We start from the raw sequence: 23,685 nt of genomic DNA, 5'->3' as shown, positions 1-23,685 counted from the left end.
AAAGTAACAAAATGAAGTTTTTGCATTCCACATTCCATTAAATACTCTCTAAATGAATGAAATACTTATGGTTTGCTAAATAAAACATTATGATTTGTTTTTACTTTTGTGTTGAGTGGATTGCTTCAATACATGATTATCATGATTCCTTCTTAACAACCAAAAAACCAAAATGCAGCGAAATAGAAAAATTACTTTTTTTTTTTTGGGTTTTCTCTATCAAAGTTGCAATGTTTAAGGAGGGGTTTTTAAGTTTACATAAAACGGCAGTATCTTTTATCAAGGTTCTTTTTTTCTGTTTGAGTTAAAACATTTCTTTTGGCGAAATAGTTCTGAAAGGAGTTTTTGAATTACTGTACAGTTTTTGTTTTGTTTCTCGTTTTGTTATGTTTTTAATGTTGAACACAAATACTGAACTAGGGAAGTGTGTGTGTGTGTGTGTGACTTTGTTGTTTTTTGGTAAATACTATTTTTTTCTCAAAGGTTGGTGTTTATTATAACTACAAAAATTCACAATTAAAAAGGATTAAAAAAAAAAATGTCACACCTATTGCTTACAAAGGTTGTTTATGTTATAAAGTGTTGTCTCTATGTCATGTGCAAAATATACAACACAATGCAACTAAATATACTAAATTTGTCATTGCGATATTTTACTTTCCTTTTCTAAAGCTGTAAACTTCTGCGTACGCCTATGCACACCGGTCTGTTAGTTTGCCTGTGGCAACCATGCTGGAGTAAAATAAACCAACGAGAATTGAGCTGAAATTTTGACCGCCCTACTAATGTCACTACCTAAGGTACACAATTCGTAAGCACTTTACAAGCTAAGTATGTATCTTTTAGGCGCAAGTTTTAATGAAGCCACCTTCTTCCAGTTTTACTTTTTAAGACCGTTTTTTTCAATTGTGTATCATCTTTATAAAAGGCTAGAGTAGAGCCAAGACTTAGAACAACCAAGTAAGAGCGTGCTAACGTCGGCCGGGCCGAATCTTATATACCCTCCACCATGGATCGCATTTGTCGAGTTCTATGCGCGGTATCTCTTTTAAAGCAATATCAAGTTCTATATCATTTCTAGTCCGATTCGGACCATAATTAAATGCTGAACATTGTTGAAGTCATTGTGTAATATTTCAGTTCATTCGGATAAGAATTGCACCTTGTAGGGGCTCAAGCAGCAAAATCGGGAGATAGGTTTATGTGGGAGCTGTATCAAGCTATTGATCGATTCAGACCATATTAGACACGTATGTTGAAGGTCCTGAGAAAAGCCGTTGTACAAAATTTCAGCTAAATCGGATGAAGAATTGCGCCCTCTAGAGGCTCAAGAAATCACGATCCCAGATCAGTTTATATGGCAGCTATATCAGGTTCTATACCGATTTACGCCATACTTAGCACAGTTATTGGAAGTTATAAAAAAACACCTCATGCTAAATTTCAGCCAAATCGGATGAGATTTGCGCGCTCTATTGGCTCAAGACGTCAAGATCCAAGTTCGGTTTATATGACAGCTAACCAGATTATGAACCGATTTGAAACATACTTGGCACAGTAGTTGAAGTTATAATTAAACATTTCATATCGGACGAGAATTGTGCCCTCTAGATGGCTCAAGAAGTCAAGACCCAAGATCGGTTTATATGGCAGCTATATCATAACATGGACCGATTTGGCCCATTTACAATACCAACCGACCTACACTAATAAAAAGTATTTGAGCAAACTTTCAAGAGGATAGCTTTACTTCTTCGAAAGTTAGCGTCTCAGCGTGTATCTATCCAAGATATATTCATTTACAGGTAGTGGCAGTTGCCCAACAACAAAATATTGAGTGCACTATCTGCCAAAATCAGTGATTAGTGCAACTCTGATTTTGACAGATAGTGCACTCAATATTTTGTTGTTGGGCAACTGCCACTACCTGTAAATGAATATATCTTGGATAGATCCAATTTGTATTGTATTTACTTCGAACTCATGTTTGGTTTGTGTACATCCACTCCGCTCAACGCTGCCAGAGTGTTAACAAAGGGCTACTGTATTGCGGTGTGGATTGACTGCAACTGTAATTTCCACTATTCCACTTTCAGTAACCACTAAACTAAGCTCATTTCAATAATCATTCTGCGCCTCTTACCCGAAAGATTATCACCAAGTGGATCTTTTTGGCAAAAAAAAAGATAAATCTCTTACCAATTTTATTAAAAAGAAAGTTGATACAAACCAATTGCTATACATTTCATAGAAATCAGCGATTTTCTATAGAAATTTTAACATCCTAAGAAATTGAGCATAACGGTACTTTAGATGGAGTTGAAACAGAAAATTAAAAATTAGTTATGGAACGGAAAAGCGCTCAAGGCAATGAAAATTTTGTTCTTTAATTGTTGTTCAATTACTGGTCCTGGACACAAACGGCAAGAATTTGTTTGCACATACAATTATTTGTCTGGGGTATCTTAGGAGTTTATTTATCCTGCAAGCAACAATTCATCAATGCATTTATTTGAGTGACATTTGCCTTTTTTCATCATCTTCGCAAGTCAAATAAGTACATTTATTTATATATGTATGTATGACATACCAACATGGTTTTTTATGTGTTTGGATTGATTGATGATTTGTCAACATCTGCTAGAAACTGATGCTAGAAATAAGTTGCAAATGTGATTATGTGAATGCATATTCACATATTTTTCCCATCCGAAAGATTTTAAGAACAATTAAAATTTGCATTCTAGGTTGAATTCGAAAGCGAAAACTTTTGTGAAAACCGGAACAGAGCCGTATAAGTTCATTGAAGAGTTGGGGATTGGTAGTTGGCTTCAACTGTCTCCTTCACTAAGTGATCTTCTCTCGAGAACTATTACGCTTGGAGGCAAATAAAGTTCCCATATTAAACAATTTACACTGAATCAAGGTTCATTTCCAGTTCTAGTTTGCTTCGTACGATCTTTCCTCTTCGTACAATTAAAGAAATCCGGCAAGAAAAAAGTAAGTACATATAAAATTTTTCACTTCTTTATTTTTTTTTTTTTCATTTATTACACTTTTTCATAATCATTTGTTGCATTGTGTTGCATTTTTTTTTTTTTTGAAAATTAAATATTATGAGGATATATGCATGATTTCTTTACCTATATGATGATTAAATACATTAAAACAATAAAAAAAGGCTTAAAACTAAAAAAAATCTTAAAGGAAAACTTGCATGAATGCAACTGTACAAAAGAACTAAAGGCTAGTAAACTAGGTGAATGATAATTCTCAAATGAAATGGAGAAATACGAGAAATTGGTAGAAGACAAATTTAAATCGAAAAAATTTTCGTTTACACAGGAACGAGTTCCGCAAATATGCATACACACATGTGTAGGTAATACCGAAGTAATCATTGCAATAACCATTTGACGAAGAAGACAAACAGTGCTCTTTGCGACATCTAATGTTTCCTTAATTTTTTTAAAAGCCCTCTTTGCTTTTCAAGTTTCTATAAAGAAGCAATTAATCTGGTGATCCCAAACTGTGTAAATCCATTAACTTTAATTTAAAATAAATCAATTGCCATGCCACTACTAAAAATTAGTCTCGTGTTCAGTGAGAAAAGGGAGCTTGAAGCTCAATGAGTTAGGAGGAAATGCGTAGGTAACTCTCCATAAAAAAATTTGGAGCTATTTAAAAAAAAAAAAACAGTAAGGAAAGGCAAAAGTCTGGCGGAGCCGACTGTATAATACCCTACACCTACCCTACAATCTTAAATTCGGGCAATATATAAATATATATATGTATATAAGAGCTATATCTACATCTGAACCGACTTTTAAACAGATCGTTTGATAATTGTAGATACTACGGCGCTATAGCGCAAATCTGACGATAAATATGGATATAATACCGCACATATGTTAAGATCGGTAACAGAACAATCCGTGCCAAATGTTGTGCAGATCGGTTGAAAATTGTTCTTACTACGGCAATTTAAGTGCAAATCGCGCGATACATATATATGAGAGCTATATCTAAATCTGAACCGATTTTTATTAAAATCAATAGCGTTCGTCCTTGGGCCAATATGCGGTGATTTGCGCAAAATTCCGTGATGATTGGACAACAAATACGACCTGCACTTTGATTACAAGAATAAATGGACTCACAGACGGACATGGCTAAATCGAATCAGAAAGTGATTCTGAGTCGATCGGTATACTTATCAATGGGTCCAGCTCTTCTCCTTCTTAGCGTTGCAAACAAATGCACAAATCCATAATATCCTGTACCACAGTGTTGGTGTAGGGTATAGAAATGGAATAATACATCACAAGCAGTGTTGCCGTTTTTGGTAGGATCCTACCAAAATTGGTAGGTTTTTATTCACTTGGTAGGTTGGTAGGCTAACCTCAATTTTTGGTAGATTTTTCCAAACATCTATACCTTGTTAATTAGCGAAAAATCACCAGGAATAACTCAAAATTATTTCACTTTGTGTCGTTTCTGTGTATTCGTTTAAAGTACTGAATAAAACCGTAGACGTCGAGGGGCCAAGTACTGTAAAAAAGTAAAGAGTATGTATCTATTTCTTCAATGGGAAGACAGGACTTAGGGCAGCTGCATACAAATATGGTTAGACTTGGTTCATATTTAGATGGTGGTACAACGAAAAAGGCTAATAAAAGCGCATTTCTGGGCTCATACCCGAAATTGAGAGATCGACCTGGCACTCGGCATGGTTGTTCTTTGAAATCGGGACAAAACTATGACTTTTATGAGCTCAAGATTTCTTTTTTTAGATTCCCACCACCTCGGGTATATATGTAATCCACCTTTCATCAAAATCCGGTGAAAATTGCATACGTTATGTCCCATAGCAGTTATATCGAAATATGTTCCGATTTGGACCAAATACAAATATGTACAAGTTATTGTTCAATTGTGTATAACAAAATATTGGTCTTTTTAGTAGCTATATCTAAAAATAAAACGATCTGAACCATATGCGACACGGATGTCGAAAAGCCTTACATAATTCACTGTGTCAAATTTCAGTGAAATCGGATTATAAATGCGCCTTTTATGGAGCCAAGACTTTAAATCGAGATATCGGTCTACAAGTTGCAGAAAAATGTCAAACAGCCTAACACAAGTCACTGTCCCAAATTTCGGCGCAATCGGACAATAAATGCGTCTTTTATGGGCCCAAAACCTTTAATCGATAGATCGGTCTATATGGCAGCTATATTCAAATCTGGACCAATCTGGGCTAAATTGAGAAAGGACGTCGAAGAGCCTAACACAACTAGCTGCCCCAATTTTCAGCGATTTCGGACAATAAATGTGGCTTTTATGGCCCCAAAACCCAAAACCGAGAGATCGGTCTATATGGCACCTATATCCAAATCTAAACCGATCAGGGCCAAATTGAAGAAAGACGTCGAAGGGCCTAACACAACTCACTGTCCCAAATGTCAGCAAAATCGGATAATAAATGTGGCTTTGATGGGCCTAAGACCCTAAATCGGGGGAACGGTCTATATGGCAGCTATATCCAAATCTGAACTGATTTGGGCCAAATTGACGAAAGATGTCGAAGGGCCTAACACAACTCACTGTCCCAAATTTCAGCCAAATCGGATAATAAATGTGGCTTTTAGGGTCTTACCCTAAATCGGCGGATCGGCCTATATGGGGGCTATATCAAGATATAGTCCGATATAGCCCATCTTCGAACTTAACCAGCTTATGGACAAAAAAAGAATCTGTGCAAAGTTTCAGCTCAATATCTCTATTTTTAAAGACTGTAGCGTGATTTCAACAGACAGACGGATGGACATGTCTAGATCGTCTTAGATTTATATATATATGTATATACTTTATGGGGTCGGAAATGGATATTTCGATGTGTTGCAAACGGAATAACAAAATTAATATACCCCCATCCTTCGGTGGTGGGTATAAAAACCTATTTTGGTATGGAAACGAAAACAATGATTGCCATGAAATTTCGCTCGCGAAACAATTAAAAAATGTAGCAACTTTTCCGAAAGTAGAATAGAATACCAACCCCGAGTCGTGATTTTCTTATAAGTCGTGATATCTCGTGGTTGGTGATTTTCTCGTGGGTCGTGATTAGCGTTGTGAGTCGTGATTCACGCTCATACACAAAGAATTTTAATTCAATAACGCTCACGCACGATCATGTGATTGTATTTGGTTCTCACTCACGACTCACGCGTGACATGGCTACTCACGACCCATGTGCAGACCTCTAATTTTAACCAAAAAGGCGAATGGACATTTTCTATGAATATAACGACCATGTAGTTTGTATGCCTTGCGGGGTTTTATGCCCACCACCGTAAACAAATACCGCATTTTAGGCTTGTAGAACATTTGGTGGGTTTTCCCTATAAGGAACAACAAACTTGATGCTGAATGGGCTAGAAACAAATAAAATTCATAAATAAGTGCAGAAAGTGTAAAAGCTACTTTACGGTTTTTTCCTTTCTCCAGTTTGCCGAAAGAGTTTTTTTCTGTTTCGCTTGGGAATTTTATTCGATTTGAATTTGGGATTTCCCCATTTCTATTGAGTTTTAGTGTAAATGTACATTATGAGGTTTTGTTTTTATATATTGGGGCTTTACTCTGTTTTTCAGTTTTTCTCTAAGAAAATTCTACTCAGAAGCCAAAATCTTTAGGCATACATGTGTACATAGTTATGAATGTACGTGTGTGTGTGTGTGTTTTCCTTGTTTTAAATGCATTAAATAATAATAAAAAGAACGGGCGGCTTTAAATACAAAACTGGACTTTTTCGATGAAAAAAAAAAAAAATAAGTTTGTTGGTGGATGAGTATTTGCGGTATGTTTTGGTTAGTTTTTCTTTTAATTTTAATTCGAAGGTTGAAAACAAAATTACAAAAACAAAAAACTAACTTTAAAATCGATGCATATAGTGGGTGGTAATAAGGCTCGGTTTCGGTTTCTTTTTTTTATTGCAAAACTAAAACGGGTGGTTGCTATGAAATTATTTTTAATTTGAAACATTTATGTATTAACTACGAATTTCTTATAGATTTCTTGTTTAAGGTTTTTATTTTCTTTTGGTTTTTCAATTTTTTTTTAGATTTTTCATTTGAAAACTTTAATGCGTGTTTTAAGGCTAAAGTGGCTCAATTTTGGTTAAGTGTTTTTTGTTTTCATCAATTCAAAAGATACAATGCCAAAATATTTTGTTTTTTTTTTCACAAATGTCTGAGCGTGTGTGGGGAGTTGTGTGTATGAGTTGATGAGTTCAATGTTAGGGACATTTAATGTTTTTATTTGGCGATGGGTGTGTATGTGTTTTGAGTTTCTATATCATTCGCAATTTGTGTGTGTGTGTGTGTGTGTGTGGGAAAAATGATTTATTCCTGTGTCCCGTGGTTTCTTGTAGTTGTTTTTGTTGTTTCACTTTATACACAATTGGTTCGTTCGTTTTTTTTTTGTTTTAAGTGTGTGTGTGTGTTTTTTTATTTTACTGTTGGAGTGTTTTAATGGAGTGTTTGTTTTTGTTGTTTGTTGGTTTCGATTTGGAATGATTTAAATATTTAGTTAGGAGTATGCATTTAGAATTGATTTTTGGTTGGTTTGGTTTAGAAAGATTGTTTTCCTATTGCTATAATGATGAAGAGAGTTGCAAACAATATGCAGAAGTTAGTCTTTATCTGATAACTACCTCCGCTCGCGACGACATCCTTCTCCTCCAGCATTGGATAATCAATGACATGAATGATGCCATTGACACACTCAACATCCGGGCGATATACATTGATTTTTTTGTGATTCCATATGATGACATATCCTAAAATGTTAGCAAACAACAAAAAGAGGATAAGATGAAGAGTTTAATTGAGATATTTTCAGTTTGTATGATAGCGACAATGGTTTGAGTAAAATTTATGAACTTAGCCGTTAATGACATGACACATGCGGGGACCATGATACAAACTTTCTGGTCATAGATTAAATGAAAGGAATACCAATTATAAAATAATAAGCAATAATATCAAGTAACAGGACTAGAATTCTAGGGAACCAATAGGGGGATTTTTTGTGAGATAAGTTTTTCGCGGTGGCAGCACTGGTGGACAATTGTGGCCAAACGTCATCTGTAAAAGTGAAAAGTGTTCAGTATATTCTGCCATTTCACCATGATAATCAAAATTCGTGCTCTGTGACAATAGCTTGGTGAAAGAAATTAACTGTAACAAGTAGATTTTTAATAGAACTACGCTGTAAAATCATCCATAGTTTATTCTTGGAGTATGGTACCCCAAATTCCGAGAAGGGTCAATGTTTATCTATCCCAACATAAATACTCGTCCACAGATATTCCCAATACTATGTGAAAATGGAGGGGCATTTGCATGTTACCTTTGTTTTTATGTTTGCGTTCTGGCAACGAATAGAGTCTGTCGGATTTTGCAATCAATTCATAGATAACTTCGCTACGAATGAGCTCAGTACTTGGCTTAAGGTGCTAAGAATGATCGAACATTTCCAGTTGAACAAACAAAAAACTAACATCAGTTTAGTTAATATAACCTACAAGATAGGATATATTATCTTCTTATCAGAGCAATTTCTAATGCCTCGATATTCAGGATATATAATTGTACTGGTGTTTGAAGTCGAAGTTTTGGTAAATCTGGCTGGCTTTCCTATATATGGCGCTCAATTCAGAGATGCTGCCATCAAGCCTTGAAATTCTGGTTGAAGCCGCTTCTGCAGGGCAAAAGAGCCTCGTTGTAGCAGGTGATGCTAATGCACCAGATATGGGGATATCAACGAAAGGGGTGAGTTGCTTATCGAATACATTAAGAATAAGCCGACCTTTAGTATCAGGAACAGGCAGAAGGATATGCGACTGGGAAGTGTTGGATGACCACAGCATCTCTGATCAGCGTTACAGCCTTGAAGTGGTCCCTCAGCTAAACAAAAGAATGGCGGATTGGCAAAAAATTGCGGAAGTGGAAACTGCAGAGGACGAGAGACGTCCATAAGTCGAGCTAGAAGAAATTCTAGGTGCAATTCGGAATCCTATCCTCGTGACCTATTACGGTGCAATGTTTTCAGAAGTTGGAGAATGTATGGACAATGTGTAATGATACACAATTTTCACAGAAACTCTCCAACGGACAACGTGGCATCAGAAGAGGTGGACACTAAAATGCATTTGTCGCAGGTTATTGGGGAAATTGTGTCTGAATCAAAAATCCGTTGGGCGTTAATAAGTTTCGACTCCTTTAAGTCGCCAGGCACTGTCGCCTGGTCGCCTACATAGAGGGTTCTCTCGCTGTCAAGGAATATTCAATGGCAGCTTTCTTGACATTGAAGGTAAAGAAACCCCCGATAATCATGGATTTTCTATTCATCAACATTACCGTTAGCTATTTTACTAATAACTTACTTACTAAAAGATGCATAACGGTGGGCTAGGGATCTGTAGATCTAAAAACCGCTCAGGAAGTGTATTGTCTCCTCTGCTTTGGCATATGAAAATTAACAATATATTATTGTCTCTGAAAGAAAAAGGCGGAAAGTTTCCCAGCCCTCTTAGAGATATACTCCTGGAAGCTCTGTGTGCTACAGCGAAGTGGGCTGCCGAAAGTGGTCTAGACGTAAATCCGTGTAACACAGAAGTAGCTCTTTTCAGCAGGAGACACAAGTTACCCACAGTGCCACCTGTATCCTTGGGGTAGAGAATGTTCCATTTACTGAAAGCGCAAGATATGCAACACTTGCCTTATACATCTGCAAGATAAACATTGGTTTAAACCGCTTGTCATGTACTGAGTACATACTGCAGTTTTTGAACCAATAGTGCTGTATAGGGTTGTGGTCTGGTGGACGGCGCTTCAAAACCCTGCTACAGTTCAATACTTAACTGGATCCAAATGATGACTTGTTTGTGCGTCACAGCCCCATTGAGGACGACGTCATCTGTTGCACTGAATTTAATGTTACACCTAATGCCTTCGGTTTTTGTGGCTAGACAAATTGCTTCGACCACTGCTGTAAAGCTAAGGGAACTTTCTCTTTGGTCATGCGCCGACTGCGGACAGCGTAGAAATACGGTTGGATCCAAACTAGATGACCAGCTTGGCTTTGGGATGTACTCTGAAGGATTGGTCACATCGAGAAGATTACCGGACGAATGATGGTCACAAAGGGGGTTTTTGTTATATATATATATATACTTCATTGCGTTAGGGTTCAAAGGAAAGCAGGAAAAGAGGGAGTAGGCCTTTTGATTTTCGTTTAAAAATTCTGAACGTCATAATGGGTGGGAAACACATTAACCACATGCGAGCTGTTTCTGAAGGAACCTAATAAATAATATTGAAAAATCCTTTAATATGGGAGCTATATCAAGATGGAGACCGATTTAGACCTGCTTCGCATAGATGTTGCAAGTCATAATACAACTGTAAATCTCAACACACTCCAAGCATCTCAAGCATCATATTTGATTTGGGTTCTTCTCTAGGGCTCAAACAGAGCCAAATCAGAAGAACGGTTTATGTATCAGGTTGTGGACTGATTCGGACAAAATTTGGCAAATATATTAAATACTAATACTATATACGTATTGGGGAAATTGTTAGTATTTACTAATATGCCCAAAACAAAATGCAGACAATATCACTAATTTTTGTTTTTGAGAACATTTAATTTTTGGGCTGATGTTGGGTCTTTGGCCTATGTACGATTTTTTGACGATTGAAACTGGTTGTAATTTTTGACGGATTAGAGATATGAGTTGTATGAGGTTATGTGCAAAATATGAGGTTATGTGTCCAAGACGTTCTGGTGCCAATATTTGGGTTCTTAGTGTTGGTTCCTGCTTTATATTTAAAAGTATAATTTTTACATTCTGGGTTGTAGTATGGCTTCCTTTCATCGTCCAAATCGGTCTATAATCTGACATAACTTTCATAAAATTCAATAATTCGTATAGATTATCTTGACCACGTAAAAGCGTAAATTGCAAATGCAAATGAAAATGCATAGGTGGTATATTTAATGATTACTACTTATGTATGTTATATGTGTGTATGCACGATTTTGTGTATGAAAATGCATTGTAATTGCGATTTATGTTCGCATGACGCTGAAGCATGGTTAATTTTAGTTTCTCTTAAGACTCACCATTCCATTCATGAGAAGCAAACTCATCATGAAGATCTTGGTATGGTTGGTGGTGTTTAAGAAGATTTGAAAAAAGTTTAGTAAAAACCAAATTCAATAGAGATTAGTACAAATATACATATTAAAAATAAACTTAAGAATTCACCATCGACTACAATATTCTATTACAACCAACAAAAAAAAAATAATAAACATACAAACTATTCGGAAACAATCAAAATAAAAACTCACGTCCAGCTTCCTCTTCTACTCTGATCTTCAGGGAATCTCTAAAAGTGGGCAAGACTATGGAGTCACTCTCACGACTCATGGCAACCAAATCTTTCATGGTGTACACCTGGTCGGCTATAACTAAATGGCGCTCAAGAATGGCACGGGACTATGAGGAAAGATTAAAAGTTTAGAGCAGCTCCATGAGTTAGATATGTAGAAGACCAACTTACGTGATATGAAAAATCTCTCATAAATAACTTTTTGTGCACTGAAGGGTGATCCAATTCGGTCTTCTGCCAGCCCTTGTCGCGTGGCACAAAGTATGTGAAGTGCCTTTGGGTATTGTTCAGCTGCTCATTAAAGCTGGAGAACTGGCCCATTCTGTAGGTATCACTGCAGTGCAAAAAAAAATATGTGTTACGATTTTCACATTGGCTTTGTTCACAGTCTCACTTACCTTAGCATAGGATCACTTTCCAATTTGCCCAAGACTGTGGTCGAGGGTACACCTAAGACCTTGTCGATAATGTGCACAAAGCCATTGGTATTGGCCACATCGGCTTGTACAATGGTGGCATTGACGCCGCCACCCTCCACTGTAATGACTTCGTCATCTCCTTCGCCGTTAATGTTGAAATACAGGAATGTGTGATTACTAAGAGTGGGCACCTGGGCAATCTGTTAAGAAATAATTTTTTTTTTGTATTCTTCAAAATGAATATCCACTACGTATGAGTACCGAACGACGCAATTCTTACCATGTTTTGATTCTTTTGTTTGATGTTCTCAATGTTCAGAGGATCCCGAATGATGTGCATATTCAAAATTTCACGCATTCTCTCGGTGTTACTAAAAAAAAAATATTTATTAGAAAAGTCTATGCCAATGAATTGAAAATAACGAAGATCCACACTAAACCCATCTACTTCAAGATGTTGCTTATTAAAGGGTGATTTTTTAGCTATTATTGGCAACACTGGTTTAAACAGCCATTTAACCATGAATCGTCGAAACAAACGAACAACGCTTGCAAATTATTGAATTTTATTATCAAAATGCTTGATCTGTTAAGGAAGTTTATCGCGCGCTTCTTCCGTTCCATGGACGAAGCTCATTTCGAACCGAACACTGATTTTGGTAATAAAATTCAATGATTTGCAAGCGTTGCTCGTTAGTAAGTCTATTCATGATGAAATGTCAAAGCATACTGAGCATCTTTCTCTTTGACACCATGTCTGAAATCCCACGTGATCTGTCAAATACTAATGCATGAAAATCCTAACCTCAAAAAAATCACCCTTTATATGCCACATAGCACGCGTTACCATGGACTTTTTGAGAGGCGAATTCGGTGATCATTTTATTTCATGTTCGGGATCGGTTAAATGGCCGCCTAGATCGTCCGATTTAACGCCTTTAGATTATTTTTGTGGAGCTATGTTAAAGCTCATGTGTATCAGACAAGTTTAGTCAAGTGTCAGGGCCAAAATTATGCAATGCGTTGCATAATTGATTTCTATGATGATTATTGAAATTAAATGAAAATTTCATTCCGCATTCCGTCACGCAAGCGCATTGGATGGAGCCGGGTACAATTGTCCCCGATTTAAATGTTTGAGCATCAGCAGGGTGAAATCCTTATCCGATTTGATTTCGATCTTGTCTTTTTAAACAACCGTTATGAAAAGTTTCATCTGAGATTCGACCTAACCGAATTGAATTCCTTTTCAATTGTATAAATCGAAATGCAAACAAGTAATAATGTGCTAAGTTCGCCCGTGCGAATCTTGAGTTCCGTCAACGTAGATTGTACTAAAAATTCACACAAACGAACTTAGTTGAAGGGCATGAGCGTACTAAAGGACTTACTACGTACTAGAGGACTTACTACAAATCGGGCGATCGATTATAAAGCTTCATCAGGTTTTACGCCGGTTTTTATCGCACTTAGCGTGATTGTTTAAAGTCGTAACAGAACACTACGTACCGAATCGGATAGAGAGATCCGTTTATATGGGAGCTATATCCAAATCTGAGCCGATATGGCCCATTTGAAAGCTCCAATCGTGATTTCGAGTTTCAACAATATGCAAGAAAATATAATATGTACTAAGGTACCTCTAGGTATTTCTAAATTTTGTATAATTACAACTTTAAAACTTACTTTCTGATATTGGCCAGTGCAGGATTTTCCCAAGCCTCATTGCTGGGGGCCAGAATTGTAACTTTTGTGTAATTCTTGATATCATTCAAAACATAACCTCCATTAGACATAATGGTGTCGAAGAACGCCTTTAAAGCCCCATGTTCCTGTTTATTAAAAAGAAAAGAGAAACGTCATAGGGAAATTTCAAATTATTAGTTGCAGTTGTGCTAATTGAATGACAATTATTTATATGCGACAGTATACAAGCGTTTATATGCAGATACATTTAAGTTACATTAAAGTGGTTGAAGTGTTCAATATAGAGAGAATGTGGTATGTGTGATTGTATGTGGTTGGAATATTAGTAAAATTGCATACACAAATGTTCCACATATTGCTATTAAAAGCCATTGGTGATTTTGGAGAGCCAGACCTCAGAGATGAGAAATTCTTTTAAGCGTATGCTCTCTTAGAGAGTTGAAATGATAAGCTAATCTGAGTTTTGATACATCAATTGGCCTTGAAAAGCCAAACAAAACTTTTTTTTTTAAAAACGAAACGTGCTAAAACGTAATGAAATGTATAAAGAAAAGTAAATGCTTCTATGAAGGTTATTAGTTAATTTGAAATACCTGCAGAGAATTCTATATATCATGATGTTGATACATATTATTGTATATTGCATGTAGGTAATGTTTTCTGTTTCTTCTGTAAACCTTATAGACTTTATTCCTATTATGCTTCCACTTTACAGAAACATTTTTTTTAATATCAAGGAAAAAAGTCTCTCAACCAAAAAAAAGTTTCCCTCAGAAGTTGAAAAATTTAGCATATTTAAATTCAGTACAGTTTATTTGAACCAAATCGAAAAAGTTTGAACAAAAGTAGTTCCAGTATTATATTTGTTGGCCACCTAATATCTTTCCACTTTACAGTGTGGTTGGGACACATGGACCAAATCTTGAAAATACCTACAATGAAATGACAATCCAATGACAATTGTAAAACAAAGTGTTTTATAGAAGATTTACTGTATCTAAATATCTATCTATAATAGATTTGTATAATTATATCTATATAGCAAAGAAATAAACTAGTAATTTGATTATTTTAATGGAAACATATCATTTAATGAGCATACCATAATAGCCTCCTGCAATTTTGAAGAAAAATAAAATTTGGTTTTACTAATATTCCACACACATATTGCTTATAACATACAATAGATCGATTTAAGCCATCTACAAAACTGATTGTTGAAAAATTAAGACAATTGGAGATAAATGCATGAGAAACCAGTGTAGCCATAAAACCAGTGTGTTAAAAATGATGCATCTCATCAGAAACTATAAAATCTGTTGTTTTTATATATCCAATTGCAGAGTTCTATCCCAGGCGTTCAGCGTCATAGGCGGACATCTGCGCCACGGTGGCCTCCACTTTTATGAGCTTTACTGTGACTATATTCGATTATAATGCAAGGAGAGAGAGAGATCTTGACTGTTGGCAAAAATTCCTACATTGTATGTTGTGTGTTGAAGCTGAAGTGCGATACAAGCCTCCCTTGTGGACAGTATCTTTACCCGAAATACCTTGTTTTGCTCAGAGAGCTTTACCGGTTGCTGACTCCAAGCAGACTCCACCGCTTAGTTAAGCTTAAATGGCTAATCGCTGGTCATTTGTCAACTGTACCTATCATATTTCTTGGGTAATACTGAAGGATGAAGACATATCCGCATGCTCCGAAAAAAGATATCCGCTTGAAATTTAGCACAGAGACTTTTTATAGTGGTTGATAGTTGCCGATTGCAAATGGGCCATATGGGTTTAGATTTGGATGTAGTTTTCATATAAAGTGGTCTTCCGGTTTCACTTCTTGAGTCCATACAAGCGGCAATTGTTATCCGATTAGTGATTTGTTATGACACGTTGTGTGTCATAACAATAAGTCTTCTGCGGCCCTAGGAGTTTAAATTTTTCCTGATTTGTCGAATGAGGGCTTAAAGAGTGAATCTGATTACCCAGCAAACCAAATGTCGGACGTTCGACACGTCTAAGCTATTTCGGAACAATCTTCGTACCGATTTGTCTGAGGGATGCTTTTTTGTTATGGTTTAATTTGTTTGACTCTTCATGTTTCTCTCCTGCTTGTCTTGTCAAGATCTCCTTGTCACAGTAATGCTGGATCTTTTTACAATTTACATGTCTGCTTTTTTGCAACATTTTTTTGTCCCAATTCTTATTGTTACACGTGCGATATAAATATGTCCGTGGGAGCACATTTTATTACCTGTGCTTTACATTACGATTTCATACGAAAGTAATTGCAAATCCGTTCAGAATTCTGTAGGATTTTCCGATTTCGATTTAGTTTCGAAATCATGTCAACCACTCCATATGACTTTGGTAACGATTACGTTACGATTTCAATATCGGAAGTAGCACCCCAAGTTCGTACAGATTTCGTACCCCATGGTTTGCTGGGTACCGACACCCAACCACTAAAATCGAACCTAACCTAACTTAAAAATACATTTATGATATTCACCATGTAAAGCCAACAAAGGCTTCCTGATAGCTGTGGCAAACATCATGTCTATCGACAATTCAACGCTTCAATCGCCCTATTTTTCCAAACACAAGCAGCGTTGTAATTTGGCTTTGGTTTTGTAAAATAGGCAAAAGTTAATGCAAATACATATACACATGTATGTATGTATGTGTGTTTCTCTGGGTGTTGTACAGTGTGATTGTAGGGGTGGGGGTGTGGATGTACAATACAAAGGGATTCATTCCTAATGCGGCTGCTGGTGCTGCTGCTGCAGTCAATAGCTCATGTCACATTTATTACATGTAGTGTAGTGAAGTAGGACGAGGATTTCCCAATGAGATCGAACAGAAGGAAATGAAACACAAAATACACATCATCATAGTAAATTCACACAAAACTACCGAAAACTGATGAACAGAATGTAAAAGGATCAGAAAATAGATAAAGGGCCAAAGGAAGTGGAAAACAAAAAAAAAAAATAAAATAAAAAATGAAAGTACGATTATGTGAATAAAAGGGAATTTGGAAAAAGTGTTTTAAAATTTCAAATAGGTTATGGTTTGCTGTTTGGGGTGGGAGGGTTTCGATTTGTTGCCAATTTTGTAATGAATTTTCGAATTTGAAATTGCAGGTGGTGATCAAAAATGCGCTCTCTATTTGTGACAAATCATGTTAACAAGAAGCTTGCGTTTTGGCTGTTGTTGTTTTTCTTTTATTAATTTTTTTTTTTTTTTTGAGAGGATATTATTGTAGCCTTTTGTTTGATTGAGTATGGATTTTAGGGATATACTGAGTAATACTTACAATCTATTGCAACGCACGTATGCATATGAAGGATATTCATTGGCATTGACATGGTTTGAGGCAGGGCGAAGACGAGGAGAATTTTCAATTCATTTCAACAATTCAGATCATTGCGTTCATCACATGGCACAATCATTGCAGTTCATTGAGAACGAGGAGTTATTGGTCGTTGTTGGAGATGTTCGATTATGGTTGGTGGTGGTGGTAGTGGGTGTGGGTGGATTGATAATATTTTTTTTTTTTATATTTTGTTTGTTTTTTTTTTTTTTTTGGTTTTGGATTTTCGTGCAAAAGGAAATTTACGCAAAACAGTTGGCGGTTATCATTTATGATTTCCCATCGGGTGTTCATGTTCGTTCATTCATTCATTCGTTCGTGAGTGAGTGGGTTGTCATAACGAAAATAATCAATTATTATGGGTTTCATAGTTTTCGCTTTGTTGTTGTTGTTGTCTTATGGACTATATATTCTTTGTTTTATATTTAATTTTCTTTTGTTTGTTTTTTTTTTCTAGTTTATGGTACGCATGTGATTACAAGTCGTTTAGAAATAGAAATACTTCGTGCAAAAGAACAATGCGAGCGAGCGATTAATACGGCTGGTGGTGATCTGTTTTGCATGATACGGTTACGAACACGGAAACGGGTACGAATTTGAATTTGATTTCCTCAAATTGTTTCCGTTCGAAATGAATTTGGTTGGCGGATGGATGACAATATACTTGTGTATGTATTCATGTAATTTTCTTCTATACTTATATCATTCATATACATATATGTATGTTTGTGTGGAAGATATTTTGGTGTTGGTATTGTTTGTATGGCTCTTTTCATTTCATTCACTAATAAAAATGGCAAACCTTTTAATTCCCAGCAAATGTCTGTGTGGAATATGCGTGTGAAGGATTTGTTTAGGGATAGGCTAAATCGACATAAGCTGTCTTCAAATAATAATTAAACAAACGTCCTGTTAGATATTATCGCATTGATTTATGGTCTGTATAACTATTTCGAAAATTCAAATTAAATTGAAGGTGTTGCTTCCCAAACTGGCACGCTTGAGAGTATTCAGCCATATTCTTAACAAGCTGATGAGTAGAAGCGTAAAGCTGATATAATTTCTATTACTATTATTATTTTTTTGCATACAATTGTATATTGTACACGTTTCTTTTTTTTTATAATAATAAGCAGTTAAGGCACTTTGACTTTAACAAGTTGGAAGGGCTTAAGTCGCGCGAAGACAAAGCATAAGATATTTTGCACACATATTGGAAAGTTTATTGAAATCGAAAAAAATCTTAAAATTTTGAACTTAACAAGTAAAATCGTTCTAAGTTCCGCTGGGCCGAATTTCATCCTCCACCATGGATAGCATTTGTCAAATTCTTTGTCTGGTATCCCTTTGCTATTATGGACTATGGACTGATTCAGGCCATGCTTGGTTTGGATGTTTGAGACCATGGTGGAAGTCATTGAGCAAAATTTCAACCAAATCGGATAAGAATCGGGAGATCGTTTTTTTATGGGAGATATATAAGATTATAAACCGATTTCGACCATACTTGCCATAGTTGTTGGAAGACTAAACAAAACACTGTATGCAATATTTCAGCTAAATCGGTTAATAGTTGCGCACTCTAGAGGCACAAGAAGTCAAGATCCCAGATCGGTTGGTATGGCTGCTATATCAGGTTATGAACCGATTTAGACCATACTTGCCACAGAATTGCGTACTGTAAAGTCTCAAGCAGTCTAAACCCGAGATCGGTTTCTATGGCAGCTATATCAGATTATGAACTCGATTTTAACCATACTTAACCCAGTTGTTGGAAGTCATAACAAAACGCTCCGTGCAAATTTTAAGCCAAATCGGATAAGAATTGCGCACTCTACAGGATCTATTGTAGTAGTCAAGATCCTAGATCGGTTTAGATGGCAGCTATATCAAAACATGGACCGATTTGACCCATTTACAATCCCAACCGAACTGCATTAATAAGAAGTATTTGTGCAAAAAAATCAAGCGTCTAGCTTTAATTCGTTGAAAGGTAGCGTGTGTTCGACAGACAAACAGACGGACGGACATGACTAAATCGATTTAGAATGTCAAAACGATCAAGAATATATATACACTTTGTTGGGTCTCAGTTCGATATTTCCATCAGTTACAAACGGAATGACGAAATTAGTATAACCCCATCCTATGGTGGAGGGTATACAAATTGCTTTTGTTACTAAATCAAACATGGTGATGTTTATACCCTACACCACTACTAGTGGTACATGTTATTATTACTTATAGCATTTGTTTGTAACACCCAGAGGGACTCACTGATAAGTAACATTTCGAACCGAACACTGATTTTGGTAATAAAATTCAATGATTTGCAAGCGTTGCTCGTTAGTAAGTCTATTCATGATGAAATGTCAAAGCATACTGAGCATCTTTCTCTTTGACACCATGTCTGAAATCCCACGTGATCTGTCAAATACTAATGCATGAAAATCCTAACCTCAAAAAAATCACCCTTTATATTGATCGACTCCGAATCACTTTCTGATTCAATCTATTGTAGCTATGTCCGTCTGTCTGTTCATGTTGATTTGTGTACAAAGTACAGTCGTAATTTTCGTCCAGCACAGCATTGTTTATCGACGAAGTGACGAAGCATATTGAAATTGGAAGAAATCGGTTAAGACTTGGATGCAGCTCCCATACGGAATATGTGTTCGTTGTAAATCGATTCTCACGAAATTTGGCACAAATCTCTGATGAATTCGATAAAAATCGGTTCAGATTTAGATATATATTCTCGTCCGACTGTGACTAATACTCAATAATTTAGCAATATGTTAATCGATCCGCACAAAATTTGTCACGAAGGTTTCTCTTATAACTCTTCTGATGACCGATGAATTTCATAGAAGTCTGTTTAGATTTAGATATAGCTCCCATATATATTCTCGTCCGAATTTGACTAATACTCAATAATTTAGTAATATGTTAACCGATCCGCACAAAATTTCAAAATTTCATAGAAACATGTTCAGATTTAGATATAGCTCCCATATATATGCATCTCCAGATTTTCACTTATATTTCACCTGTTATAGGCATCATCATCATCATAGGCAAATTAATTGAAGAGTTAATTCAGCAGAAATGTCAAAAATTTTTGTTTTTATATTAAATACAGTTTTTAATAATTTGTGGAGTTTTTAGTAGTTTACGATATGCGTAAAAGAATAGTTTTGGCATTGAATTGACTAGCCTGGATTTTTCTTCTTCCTCGTTTAGACCATTCTAAGATTATAACAGTTTCTAACATTTCCTTCGAGGATATTTTATGCGTGCGAATTTTACGCTCCAACAAATCTCCCGTAAATGTTCTGCGGGGTTTATATCCAGTAACCGTGGGAGGACGGGGTGGTTTCAGTTCTCATTCGGTGGTATGATTACTATCTACTCTCCACTTTCTAAGGCGGTATGCCTTGGGACAAAAGTTCTCTCCTGGTTTAAATGGTTGTCGTACTTTGATCTAAATTTTGTTTTAGAATGTCTGGATAACCATACTGATCCATTGTGGATTCAAGCAACATTCCCCTAATCCTCGTGCTGGGAGGCACCAATTTCTTTATTAATTGCAGTTCTGATATTAAGCAAGATTAACTTTTTTGCATTTTGCATAGCATAGTTACACGCATCAAAATACAACGGCTGCGTTGGCTAGATCATGTTGTCAGAATGGATGAAGAAGCTCCAGCAAAGAAGTCTTTTGAAGGCAAACACGGTGGTACACGCAAACCGGGAAGACCAAAAGCCCGATGGAAAGATCAAGTTGTGGGAGACACCTCGAAACTTGGTGTTAGAGATTTTAGAATGAGCGCAGAAGATCGAGGCGCTTGGAACGCTATTCTACGTTCGGCTAGTGGAACAAATATTCTGTCATAGCCAATTAAAGTAAAGAAAGTAAGTAACTTTTTGCATTTTATGCCAAATGCAGAATAGAATACCAAACCTTAGGAGGGAAGACTTCTAAGTACAACTTAACAACGTACGCTTCTTAAAGCTTTCACACCTAAAAGTGTACGATGATGACCTCCTTAACCATGAGCTCGAAATACGTCACATTACGATTGGTGTTGTGGTATATTCTGGCTTCATGTTTCCATTGCAAAAAATTCTTCGTCTCAAAAGAGAAATAAAATGAGAATTGTGAAATAAAAAAAAAAATGAAAGAGTTGTAAGCAAATATAGTTAATACAACTCACTGTCCCAAATTTTGGCGAAATCGGACAATAAATACGCCCTTTATGGGCCCGAAACCTTAAATCGAGAAATCGGTCTACATGGCAGCTGTATGCAAATCTTGGACAATAAATGCGCCTTTTATGGGACTGAAATCTTAAATCGAGAAATCGCTCTGTATGGCAGCTGTATGCAAATCTTGATCGATCTAGGCCAAATTGCCAATAAATGTCGAGGGGCCTTACGCAACTCAGCGATTCGGCGATATCGGTCAATAATGCGCCTTTTATGGGCCCGAAACCTTAAATCGAGAAATCGGTCTGTGTGGCAGCTGTATCCAAATCTGCACCGATCTTAGCCCAATTGAAGAGGATATTGAAGGGCCTAACAAAACTCACTGTCCTAAATTTCAGCAAAATCTGATAATAAATGTGGCTTTTATGAGCCTAAGACCCTAAATCGGCGGATCGGTCTATATGGCAGCTGTATCCAAATCTGCACCGATCTTGGCCAAATTGAAGAGGATATTGAAGGGCCCAACAAAACTCACTGTCCTAAATTTCAGCAAAATTGGATAATAAATGTGGGGTTTATGGGCCCAAGAACCTAAATCGGCGGATCGGTCTAAATGGGGGCTATATCAAGATATAGTCCATATAGCCCATCTTCGAATTTAACCTGCTTATGGACAAAAAAAGAGTCTGTGCAAAGAGTCTGTGTAGCGTGATTTCAACAGATATATATATACTACTATATATATATATATATATATATTTCGATGTGTTGCAAACGGAATGACAAAATGAATATACCCCCATCCTTCGGTGGTGGGTACAAAAATACTTTACATACTTGTTTTCGGAAACATTATGGAATTGAAGACAGTAAATATCAGCTCTAGCACCAGATAAGTGTAAAACTAAGGGGTTGTGCTAGGAACGTTGATCCGTCTGCGTCTGACCTATGCATGCACATGAAGACATAATTTGCAACAAATATCTGAGATTTGGCTAAAACCTTCAAATGTTGTTGCTTATTTGTGATAGAATATTTGTATGGCACAATTCTCGACTTTTAAATTACAGTTAAACTAATATCAACATAAATCGTTAGTTTGTCATATTCTGGCAAAATAATTTCAAAATAATTCGAAATTAAAAAAAAAATATATTTTGTGTGATATCGACTTTTTGACAAAACAGACACATGTTTTATTCCAAGATATTTGCTGGGAATTTTTTGGGTGTATTTATTTCTACTTAATTTAATATTTGCGATTTAAAAAACACATCCTTCACATGCAAATATGTAGACTTCATCCAGTAAAGACATACATTCTATAGACATCAATTCTATAAAAACTCTTATAGAGCATTCTTGCCATCCAATGAGCGTTTTTTTTTTCAAATAAAATCGATCTTAAATGTGAATTTAAGATCAATCAAATAGGCAATTCGAAATAGATATAATTAAGGTTCAACATTTTCTCAAATCGATCCAAATACACATTTGTTGCAACCGCAATCACTGCTATAATCAACAGCACTATAATCAACAACAGAGTTTGAATAATATTTGAGATATTGCTGAATTCCAATTGGTTTGCCTGTATCTTTTTAGTATCATATTTTAAGGTTTCGAATCGCTTAAGGCTTCTCAAACAACATCGAAATCCGGCTGGAAGATGTCTTCAAACACTCGACTAGAAGATGAATTCATACTCAATTCAATTCGTTAAATTAAACTAAAGTTTGAATATCTTGAGGCATTGAGGCATCGAGATACTTGCGAATGCAATAACTAATTCCAAATGTCAATGACTAAACTCTGCATGTCTTCACTAAGCTCATTTCAATAAAACCGATTACACATGTAGAAGCATTTATATAGAGTAGGCCAAATCAGTAAAGAACCAAAAGATCATGCAAGTGTATAAATAACTCGATCACCAACGAATTAGAGTAAATAGAGTAAAAGGGAAGGGGTCCAATAACACATATAAGCAAATGAACATACATTTGTTTAAACCAAGTACTAGTTTATTCATATACACACAGAAGTAAGGCACGTTGTTAAATCTCAAATCACAAAGTGAACTGATTGGAAAATTGCTAATTTTTCCAACCACATTTTCCAACGTTTGTTTTGCTCTCAGGCAAGAGTTGAAATTTTTTTATTTATTTTTAATTTTTTCTTTATTAAATAAAATTAAACTTTACACTGAATTAAATGCTGCCAAAAAGTAAATTTGATCAATGTGAGAGCAGTCTTTGAAATGTTTTTTTCTGTTTTCTGGTTGATGCAAATTTTAAGATTACAATTAATACGGAAAATAATCGAAACTAAGGTTTTAGTTAATGTTATCCTGTGATGTCAAGGTAAGAAGAAAATTTGATGGGATACTTTCCAAATTGAACAAGTAAAAGCTTGCCAAGTTCGGCCGGGCCGAATCTTATATGCCCTCCACCATGGGCATATAAGATTCACATTGCTATGTTATTGGAACAATATCAAGTTATAGTTCATT

At 35.9% G+C, this 23,685-nt stretch overlaps 2 protein-coding genes across 16 annotated transcripts in view; one reads left to right on the top strand and one right to left on the bottom strand.

The window, feature by feature from the left end:
• LOC106083762 (fasciclin-1) overlaps window positions 1–23,685 on the bottom strand; it is a 108,680-nt gene that overhangs the window by 9,551 nt on the left and 75,444 nt on the right. For 8 of the 12 annotated variants that reach the window (XM_059361996.1, XM_059361999.1, XM_013247010.2 and 5 more), the window contains 7 exons: window positions 13,571–13,716; window positions 12,165–12,255; window positions 11,864–12,084; window positions 11,637–11,799; window positions 11,425–11,572; window positions 11,194–11,229; window positions 7,066–7,843 (listed from right to left, as the gene is read on the bottom strand). In XM_059361996.1, the coding sequence (XP_059217979.1) occupies window positions 7,635–7,843; window positions 11,194–11,229; window positions 11,425–11,572; window positions 11,637–11,799; window positions 11,864–12,084; window positions 12,165–12,255; window positions 13,571–13,716 (1,014 nt within the window). In that variant the 3' untranslated portion in view covers window positions 7,066–7,634. Of the gene's footprint in view, window positions 1–7,065; window positions 7,844–11,193; window positions 11,230–11,424; window positions 11,573–11,636; window positions 11,800–11,863; window positions 12,085–12,164; window positions 12,256–13,570; window positions 13,717–23,685 lie in introns of those variants that run through there. The other 4 variants (XM_059362003.1, XM_059362005.1, XM_059362004.1 and 1 more) reach the window with 2 other exon arrangements.
• LOC106083760 (uncharacterized) overlaps window positions 1–23,685 on the top strand; it is a 175,151-nt gene that overhangs the window by 93,146 nt on the left and 58,320 nt on the right. Inside the window, exons 17-18 of one of the 4 annotated variants that reach the window (XR_009396935.1) lie at window positions 17,422–17,632; window positions 22,779–22,965. Coding sequence is in view for 2 of the 4 variants with exons in the window: in XM_059361990.1 (XP_059217973.1) it covers window positions 2,748–2,892 (145 nt within the window). In the remaining 2 variants the exon portion in view is untranslated. Of the gene's footprint in view, window positions 1–2,747; window positions 2,911–17,421; window positions 17,719–22,778; window positions 22,966–23,685 lie in introns of those variants that run through there. The other 3 variants (XR_009396934.1, XM_059361992.1, XM_059361990.1) reach the window with 3 other exon arrangements.

Source organism: Stomoxys calcitrans, chromosome 2 (assembly GCF_963082655.1).
Source record: "Stomoxys calcitrans chromosome 2, idStoCalc2.1, whole genome shotgun sequence".
Classification (NCBI taxonomy): Eukaryota; Metazoa; Arthropoda; class Insecta; order Diptera; family Muscidae; genus Stomoxys; species Stomoxys calcitrans.
This window is presented reverse-complemented; position numbering and strand designations above follow the sequence as displayed.